At 31.6% G+C, this 10,911-nt stretch overlaps 1 protein-coding gene across 3 annotated transcripts in view; it reads right to left on the bottom strand.

Annotated features, from left to right (window-relative positions):
* The window catches only part of LOC106472301 (voltage-dependent T-type calcium channel subunit alpha-1G-like), a 200,403-nt gene that overhangs the window by 56,137 nt on the left and 133,355 nt on the right, over nucleotides 1-10,911 (bottom strand). For all 3 annotated transcript variants that reach the window (XR_002613613.1, XM_022401680.1, XM_022401685.1), the window contains exons 2-3: nucleotides 1,226-1,471; nucleotides 356-453 (exon numbers count right to left, since the gene is read on the bottom strand). Coding sequence is in view for 2 of the 3 variants with exons in the window: in XM_022401680.1 (XP_022257388.1) it covers nucleotides 356-453; nucleotides 1,226-1,471 (344 nt within the window). In the remaining variant the exon portion in view is untranslated. The remainder of the gene's footprint in view (nucleotides 1-355; nucleotides 454-1,225; nucleotides 1,472-10,911) is intronic.

The following is a 10,911-nucleotide window of genomic DNA, read 5'->3' as shown; positions in this document are numbered from 1 at the left end:
ACAAACAAAGCAATAAGATAGGAAAATAATTTATTTAGAAAAAAAGTATAGATTAAAGTAAATCACTTAAGTTGGCTGCTTAGTAAGAGTTATTGATAAACTAGAACCGACATTTAAGATTGCTACTTTCTGAAAGTTAATAATAAGCTAGAAAACTTAAAATCTCTCACGATTTTTTTTTCTGTGAATGATTTATTAATAAGTTGTAAATTATTTTACGCTATTGTAAAGCGATCTTAGTAATTTTTTGAAACAAACAACATTTAAAGAAAATCGTGAAAACAAAGGGTAATTAAGATAGGATTTATGACGAAACAAGAAAGTCAGTCATAGAATGTCATTATTTGTGACTTACTAGGTATTCTGTTGATAGCTCGAAGTGGGCGAAGGACACGAATGGTCCTGATAGCCGAGAGATTAATACTCCCAACATCCAAACAGTATTCGAGAGTCCTGTAGTTAAAGGTAAAATTAATCAATTAAGTAAAAAATAATCATTGATATATAAAATGAAGCCAACTCTTGGTAACTTAAGAAGTTTAGTATTTAAAGTAGTCCCTATGGTAAACAATTATTATATTTTTATCTTATATAAAATATACCAAAAATAGTTTAATTTCCAACAAACTTCAAATAGCTAATTGAAAATTTCAGATTCTCATATTTGAAAGATAAACGAAATATGAAATTTTAAAAGAGTCAAAACCTTGCCAAATATGTAAAGATGTGTTGGAACTCTTGTGGTTTCCGCTCATTCTAAAATATATTTTTTAAACAATTAAGTAACTTTAATGTTTAAAACACATTAACCTATTTAAGCATCTAAATATCAAGTATTAAAATATAATAAATTTCATAAGAAAACGCTAGTAATAAATTTGCCAAAATAAAGGATAAACGAAATTATAAACGTAAGTTCAGTAATTAAGTCAAGTTAGAAATTAGGAACAAACAAATAAAAACAGAAATTTCTTCTTCGGATCAACTGGAAAATTTATTGAAAATTTACACTTCAAGTTTGTAATAAAATAGGAAAATAATTTATTTAGAAAAAAAAAGGTATAGATCAGACTAAATCAGTCAAGGTTTTTATAAAAGTCTTGTTTATTTTTTAAAGACTAGTACAGAATTTTTGTTATGAACCATTCAGTTTTCAAAATACGTTCAAACCGTAAATTTATTTTAAAGAATTAAATGTACTCTTCAAAATTCATTGTATACATACCCTGCTATAACAATGAACATATCCAGTCTGTTCCAAGTTTCTGCCAAGTAAGTGGTCTTACCTACAAGACCCATAGCCACAATCTTGATGATCATTTCAACGGCAAAAAACACAAAAATTAAGTGATCAAATAACTGAAGTGTCTTACAACGACTGGAAGTACACGCCTCGTCTACACATGGCTGGTACATGCCTAACGTAATGCAGTTGAGAAGAATTATCATCATACTGATCCTCTCGAACCACGTGGAGGTACAGTTAAGGAACATGGCTGCTATAATAATTAGTATCTGGGAAATATTTCAGTTCTACTTCATTCATTTTAATATGTATATGTACATATATATAATTAAATTACATCGCAAAAGATAGAATATAATTTAAATATTTGCCCAAAACAACAACACAAAAGGCTAAATGATTGTATAACAATTCCTTAATTTCTTTTGTACAAAAAATGTAACTTAATAATGTTTATCATATCTATTTGTTTCCCATACATTAAGTTATGAACATATTACCAAAGTTTCTAAAAAAAAAAGAAATTTAAAACACTGCATTTCTACTTTCTAAATATTTAACATTTACAATAAAAAGGAATATCGAATAACTAACTTATTTCATAATATTAATTTTATAGGTTATGAAAAGATTACAGTTCACTAGAATTAGTACAAGGAAGGTTAATCACTTCTGTTAAATTACCACATAATTTTCTCCAGAACAAGTTGACATGCTAATTTATACAGTCTTGATGTAGTCATAAACAGTTACAAACTTTCATTCATAAATAGCTTTCTCATATTTTTTACTAATCACAATTAATGCTGCTCTTAAGCCAATAAGCTGCATCATCACTATAATAATAATCAAAATACAATTTATTCACGAGTGTTCCAATAAATTCAATAAATAATGAGATTTTGGATTCAATAGATCTTTCTAAACAAAGAAAAAGGCGAACCTTATTTCTTGTAATCAAATACACACAAGACCTTGTTAAAATCATAAAATAAGACGTACTTTATATATACCTGCGGCTGTATTATTAATCAACATACGTTAATTATGTTTTATTTAGATACTGTGCATTAATATCAACTGATTTTTATCAAAACTGTCGTTGAAAATGTTATATTGCATGTAGGTAGAGAGTGTCTGTATGAGTGGCCGATAGCTATACTATTCTATGTATACTGTTGACTAATTACTACATTGATTATCTTATACCTAGAATACCTGAAAGGTTCGGAATCCTATGATGTAGTAAACGAACTGCAAGAAACAATAACAAATTCTTTATTTAATCTCTGGATCTCTGTAATGATTAATTCAATTCAGGATTTATGAATAGAATAAGAAAAAGTTTAATAAAGTACCACACTTTGGCTATATTTCAAATAAGCTTCTACGCTTAAATATTTTAATTTGCATTTCTAAAAAAAATATTTTTCCAAACAATGATGATTAATTCAAAATCAAAGAACTGGCTATTTATTAATTTTACTGGAAATAAACATGGAATTAATTTTATTTATTTTCGAATTAATCTAATGTTTTTTGTAACTTTCCTTACCCTTTGTTTATAAATTAGAAAAGGAAGTTAAAAAGAGAATGTGTTTTTCAGTTGATGAAGAACAATATTCTCTGTATAACTAACTATGTGTCTTTACTTTAAATCCATACATGCAACTTAGATCGACTTAACATATATTCTAAATATTGTTTCATCTATGATATCAAAGTCAAATCTAATAAATAAGTAATAAATGTAGCTTATCCCTTTATTTCTTACATTGAGGATAAATATTGTCAAGAATGTATGAATATTAACAGTAGAGAATTTATTTTATTTTTAGAAAAAACACTATACTATTATCCATTCAAGACTTACACAGACTCGAATAAACGTTTTATTGACATGAAAATAGTAGTCTAGTAATTGAGTAAAGTATCCATGCGAATCATTTCCTCCTCAAACAGAAAAAAACTAGGAAAATGTTGTGGGTGAACTGCCGCAAGCGAGCATGGACTTTTGTAGAGAGTAACTCCTGGTGATTTTGGGGTAACCATCGTTACAATGGATTATCCAGCCGCACAGCTTCACAAGACATCTACATCTTGCGGGGCTTAGAGTAGATTAAGCATTTCTCAAACATAAACATCATTAAGCATCGTGATTTAGTCAGACTGTTATCTGAGAGTTCCTAGAGCTTGTTCTCTTTGTGCATCACAGGTACAAGAAGAGAATAGTCAGTATAAAATAAAAACATCTGAAGTAGCTCTAGAGGAAACGATGTGAAGTAGAATTCATCGTATATTTTGAGGGAGGATAGTCTGGAATAATGGTCAAGATTTCACACTGAATCTCGACAGTAGTCGACAACAGTAGAATTTGTTTTCATCTAGATGAGATGAAACCAAATCTATTCTTATGCCAAGACCAAACATTGTTGAATATGTCGTGCCATGAGATCAATGAATGGATTGAATTTTGACGAAACTTTCTGTTCTCAGTTCATGTTATAAGGTACTTTATAGGCTTAGAGGACTGAGCTGTGTCGGCACTGAATTACAAAATATGTAACAAAAATTAAGAAAGAGAGTGGAAGATTATTAAGTAGCAAATCTTCCAACATAACAAAGGGAGTACTAGTTAAGATGATGTACATAAGGTCTCTTATTTAGTTGTCTCTTAGTAACCAGGCTGATAGTGATCACAGGGAAAAACTTTCTTCCACTTTTTATGTCATCTGCAGGTATCTCGGAAATATTACATGTGTATTTTATTGCGTTTAGAATATAAGTCACTTCCAGGATATCTAGACGAGTGGAATCCATGAGATTGTGAGAACCTTAGAATTATGAAAATCCTAAGTTGATGAATATCTCAAAATCATACAAAACATAATATTATAATTTGAAGTTGATTGACAAGCCATAATTGACAACTGACTTCACTATATACAAAGCGTGGTCTCTTGGTCCACTGTAGCTGTAGAGGAGGTTAACTGTTTTGCTAGCTAACTTATCTACTTACTACATATTGTTCTATTTCAGAAAGTGCTGTTAATGTTTGGAAGGAGACATTGGATAAGCGGATCAGTTTATAGATTCATTTATGCTTTTAGTAAAGGCTCAGTTTTAATTTCATGTTTTTCTCCTGCATATGTAGCAACTGGGCATTGTAAATACATATTGCATGAACAGCAATATTTCATAGTTAGTATTATAGAGCTAGCTGAGTAATGATCTCTTGTTAGAAAGGTTAATAAAATAAATAATAGTTATGAATTTGTTGGCTTTGTTGTTTTAATTCAATGAAAATTATTATTTAAAACGTTTTTTTATCAATATTAGATACTCTAATATGGGTGCTCCTTCATTGAATACAATTTGAGAAAGCTGCAGAAGGAAATTATAATTGTCAACCTGAACCGCATACGACCTAATAGAATAGGTCAGATACCCCTAAGTTTTAGGAATAAGTTTTACTAATTTTAAACTACTGAAAGGAGGGAAGGCATCTAGCCAACACCATTTACTCCCACAGGGGTTTTATCTGGATCTCTGAAACAAATAACGGTATTAATTGTCATTTTTATAACCCGATAAGTTATCTACCTCTCACTAGTTACAGAAAATTAACTATGTGTAATTCAAGTGATATATACATTCTCACTGTATGAAGATAAAGACTGAATACCATGTGGATATTTTTGAAACACAAGGAATTTCAGCTTTTCGATGAAAATTGTTTGTTTTGAATTTCGCGCAAAGCTGCACGAGGGCTATCTGCGCTAGTCGTCTCTAATTTAGCAGTGTAAGACTAGAGGGAAGGCAGCTAGTTATCACCACCCACCGCCAACTCTTGGGCTACTCTTTTACCAACGAATAGTGGGATTGACCGTCACATTATAACGCCCCCACGGCTGAAAGGGCGAGCATGTTTGGTGTGACGGGGATTCGAACCTGTGACCTGCAGATTGCGAGTCGAGTACCCCAACCACCTGGCCATGCCGGGCCATTCGATGCAAATAGGACTCCTTAGAAACCAAGGATTGATAGATACCAAATGAATGAACATGTGCTTTTATTTAAGACTGTGAATGCAGTTTATGTTCCTAATATGCATTATCGTCATAAATAAATTGTCTTAGATGTCAAACATGATCATACCTCCATAGCTAACAGATTGCTTTTGAGCTATGTTAATATATTGTTGATCATGTTTAACGTCGGGTGCGACTCTGTGTATTCCGTTTATTTCATGTAGTTTGGTAAGTTACAAGGTCAAGTAATTTATGATTATCTGACAGTGTTATAAGTTGATTTAGGTCTTACGTGAAAAACCATTATTTGAAGGTAGACTGATTTAGAGAGATTTTTTAAGACAACTATTGTCATTCTATACATATTTAGAATTTTTCTAATTCGTTTAAAGTGCTTATTTTCAGGTATTGGATTATGATACTTTGATTTCTAAGATATGGCTATCAATTTTATTGTCATTTGTCTGTAATCAAGGAATATTGACAGTAAAACTTTGTAAAAACAAATTGCAAAAACTTATAGCAGTTAATGCAACTTAAAGGATACGTACCAGTTAAGCGGAAGAATGATATAGAATATTTCGTAAAACCTCGAATGTAACCAATGTTATAGAAATGAACAATGTGGTTGTCATAGTAACAGACGTTAGTTCCTCTGCTCCATTAGCAACAGGGTAGAATTGTCTACATTTTTGGATATACTTATTATTGGCTGTCAAATGTGATTTTTTTTTGTACTTTAAAATGAATTATTTTGAGTAGATTTTTTACTATCGCTGTTATAGAAAAAAAAATTAATTCTCCAAACGATATATTATCCTTGTACATTTAAGCAGTTATTAATGTATACTATCGTAAATGTTTTCTAAGTACAAGTAACTTTTCGTATTATCTGCATTTAATTTAATTTTACATTATTTTCATTTAATGACAGAATTATCATGTTCACCTTGTAATATTTCTCAGTTTTCGTTACTTTTATTAATAACCTAAACTACGTTTCGCTCAGCGTTACGTTTTATACTGATTATGTTCAGAGAATTATACCTATGTTCAGCTTTTCATGTCGTGAGATTTAGATTAGGCTAATCTATTTATCTGTGTTTAGTGTTTGTATACGTTATTCAGGTGTCATGCGATTGATGAATGCAGGTATATTCCCTTTTAATTTTATAATTCCGGTCAAGCCGCGAACAACTAATAGCACTGTAGCTTGTTTTAGATATGTAATCTACATTTTTAGATATTTGGTTCCTCTATTTGTCGTGGGAAAGTTAAATGTCAGTTATCAATAAAGACTTGTTTTCTACTTTGTCTTCTCCCTCATCCTTACAACACATTTGCTTCCAACAGTGTGTAGAGGTTTTTCATAGAATTTAGTGATAACAACCATGTATTATGATTCGCTGTGTAAAACTTAACTCTGGGTGTCTGTCTTATGTACTCTCACCAAGGAAGAATTCTTTCTTGTTATGGTCTCTAAAATTCAAACTGTTCGGGTATTTACATACTGTATTTCACAATTTATTCACCTTAAATTAAGCAGTAACTTAATTATCTATTTTCCTTACTTTCATTCTATACCAGTTTGTTACGATAATGCCTAGTAATAAATGTAAATACAAATGTGTGCTGTATGTTATAAATCAGATGATGTCAGCTGAATTCTCTACTTACACTTTTCGTTTCGCTCTTTTCATCTAAATTTGTGATACTTGATGTTTTACAGACAATCTGTCGACTAACTAGCTACTTATGGATTATTTTTTCTCAGCAGTAGTAAAGGATTTTTTTCATAAAATAAATTTACTGGATTTGACTTCCCTAGAAAACGAATTTTAGAGGTTTGAGATATTTTCAGTAATTTATTTTGTTCTGGTAAATCTGTAATTGTGTTTTTGTTTAGAAAGTTTTGCAGTTATCTTCTTCAATCTCATTAAGAACAAACAACAGCTTCTAGACAACTGTGCTCAATCTTCAGTATCTATCCCATTTACTGTCGAGACAGTAAAGAGGAACCCTATCTACAGTTCACGTGCCAGTTTTCAGTAGCTAAAAAACAATAAATTTAAGAATGCTTTTTAGTGAGCCTTTAGGAAATGGGACATGAAAAGTCAATCGATCCTCCCAGAGGAGAAGACAATATAATTGTCTTCAGAGTGCACTTCAATTTAACCACAATCCAATAAAGCAAAGATGCTGCTTCCCGTCAGCAGGAAACACACATTGTCAAGAGTCTACGAATTTTCAGTTTATAAAGCTGTTGTTCTGTCTTGCACAAATGTACCTAAAGATAAAAACTCTCTATTAATGCCTTCATTCGTGTAGATAAACATGTTTATGCTGAGTTTCTGCATATTTATTAATCTTAACTTTGCCACTATCTACTCATTCTTATGTTTAGGAAAATGTATGATGTGCTAACCTGCACAGCATGATTTACTTTTTGCGATAGAACAACAGACAAGAAACGCACACATGCAAAAGATGGGTTTCTGTGATTTGGACATGATTCTCAAACATTTTATATTGTTTCATACATATGCTCAGCATTTGTAGAACTACGTCTGTTCTTTAAGTTTGCGCCTTTCTCAGTTTGTAAATACACGAGTTAGTAATGGATACTTTCACACAATATTCACCATGAAAGATTCTACATGACACTATGAGGATTCCTTAGTTAACGACCGATAGATAGATATAAATATGCATTTGTTTCTTAAAATGAATTATCTTTACTTAAGGACAGTATTTCTACACCTTTGTTTAAAATGTCATTAGACATTCAATAATTAGCAAGAAAATATTGTTTTAAAAGTAACTTTCAAAAAGGCATTTTTAGGGGTACAAGTTCCTGCATAGACCATATGATTGCCTATGTACGTTCTTATGAACCATATATAATAACAAGTTTGGAAAAAAATCCTGACTAAAAATTAAAGAGCAAATGAGTGGAATAATATTACCTAAGTAATATATATATGTCGATGTATCGAGCAAGCGCTCTTCGTCAAACGTTTTGTGTCTGTGTTTATTTTTCCCACATCCAGAAGTTTAGCATAATTTCTTTGAACTCAGGAGGCAGTTGTGTTCCTATGAAAGAACTGTCAAATGGGTGTGAAATTGTGTGAAAATGTCGTATGTGATACTAGAATCAATTGAGCCATTACCTGTTTTGATGGTAAGATCGCTGTCCAGTGATTAACATGCCGATTTATGGAGCTGAGTCTCCGTGGTTCACTTTCTGTTACCGCCAAAATAAAATCACACTCCACACCTTAAGGCTGAGGAGCGTTATTTTAGTGAGAGTCAAATCTCCCGCTTCGGTCTGACAAAAATGGCTCACTTGCATGGTGTTAACTAACTGCCTTCCATCTATAGTTTCAAAATTAGAAACGACTAATGCAGGTAGTACTTGTATAGACTTGCTCAAAATTCAAACACCAAACCCTAACACGTAACAAGACTGTGCATGAGTGAAGAGAACACATAAAAGTGTCGAAACTAGTTTCCTGGTCTTTGTGCTGATATTTTCTTCTAAAACTCTGTTTTGACGATTGGGATTGTGATTTCATAAAAAAGTGAGCACTTGTAGTTTGACTTCACACAATATGGATACAATATAGAACTAATATCTCATCAGTTGATTCGACGACGTTGAATGTACTCTATGAGATGCAGTTAGTCCAAATCCTATTTACGATACTGTAATTATGAATTTGTTGGCTTTGTTGTTTGAAATTAATGAAAACTATTATTTAAAACGTTTTTTTTTATATAAATATTAGATTCTCTAATATGGGTGCTCCTTCATTAAATACAGTTTGAGAAAACTGCAGAAGGAAATTATAATTGTCAACCTGAACCGCATACGACCTAATAGAATAGGTCAAATACCCCCTAAGTTTTAGGAATAACTATTACTAATTTTAAACTACTGACAAAGGGGGAAGGCATCCAGCCAACACCATTTACCCCCACAAGGGATTTATCTGGATCTCTGAAACAAATAACGGTATTAATTGTCATTTTTATAACCCGACAAGTTAACTACCTCTCACTAGTTACAGAAAGTTAACTATGTGTAATTCAAGTGATATATACACTCTCGCTGTATGAAGATGAAGGCATTATTACTGAAAGTCAGAGTCTTTTGAAAGGTAGAATTGTTTAAATGTTTGATTTTCATTCAGAGTAAAATTTTGCATGTATAAGAAGAGAATTGTGGTACTTTGTGACTGAATACCATGTGGATATTTTTGAAATATAAGGAATTTCAGCTTTTCGATGAAAATAGGACTCCTTAGAAAACAAAGATTGATAAATACCAAATGAACATGTGTTTTTATTTAAGACTGTGAATGCAGTTTATGTTCCTAATATGCATTATCGTAATAAATAAGTTGTCTTAGATCTCAAATATGGTCATACCTCCATAACTAACAGATTGCTTTTGAGCTATGTTAATATACTATTATATATAATTCAACTTATCATATCAACTGTTGAGATCTTTAATACTATTTACATAACAGTTTTAAAGGTCAGTCCTCTAGGATTTTGATATATGTTTCTCATCCTCAATTAACATAGCTTTGATGTATTAACTAGATAGTGTAAACATGAAGGTATATTAACTGAATACCAAGTAAAGAGCTATATTTCATACATACTCGTGCATCCTCTGTGAACACGATATCTAATTAGCGACTAGGCTGACAATACATGCGCAATAGATTTTTACATTATTATCTTTGAAAAGCCCTTTCCATCGGTGCGGAAGTGCAGTATTGTGATTTGGCCATGACCCTTAACAACATTCATGTATACTCTAGATTTCATCGCTTATTTAAAAGAGAATTCTTCCACACCACTACACCATTTCCATCAATGTATCGGAACAACAGAAGGATGGTCAGGTTCTATTCCAGCTTTCTTCTTTATTTTTAATTTACTGTCTTTCCATAAAAGTATGGAATACTCAGATCACATCATATATTTCCAGTGATCCATGGTCCACAGTTGGTGTTCTCAACACCACTAAATGCGTGTTTTCTTATTTGCTTCCAAGAAAGTAATTTTTCGGGCGGTTCATGATTACGATATGACTGTTTCTGTAATTTTGTTTTTTGGATGATACGGTTGGAAATAAGAATGTCCTCTCGATTGTTTATGGAATCGGTAATTTAGATGACGGCCTGAAGCTTGCAGTGCTTTACAGAGCCGAGTAATCAAATTATTATTTGGTTTGTCACCAGCGGCTAATGGAACGTAGTTTTCTTATCAGGAAACCAGTTTTGTAGTCTTTGTTCCAAAATTATCATTCATTTTTACCTTTAATGTATTCCACTTCACATGCTACTGTTAAAAAACATTAATAGTATATATCGTTGAACAGTAGGACAAAGAAACGGTATTTAATAACGAAACTTCTGGTAGATGATACCTATTACCAAGTCTACTCAATGATCATGGCTGCGTATCCGTTTGTCTCGAGTAATTGTTACACATAGTAGATGATTATTCTATTTAGCACAAAAAACTGAGTACAAAGGTTTTACATATTTTAATATAGAAGGTTTAGATAAATTCCTCAATTTCTGTAGATATGAAATTTGTTTGTTTGTTTGTTTG

Source organism: Limulus polyphemus, unplaced genomic scaffold (assembly GCF_000517525.1).
Source record: "Limulus polyphemus unplaced genomic scaffold, Limulus_polyphemus-2.1.2 Scaffold119, whole genome shotgun sequence".
Taxonomy (NCBI): Eukaryota; Metazoa; Arthropoda; class Merostomata; order Xiphosura; family Limulidae; genus Limulus; species Limulus polyphemus.
This window is presented reverse-complemented; position numbering and strand designations above follow the sequence as displayed.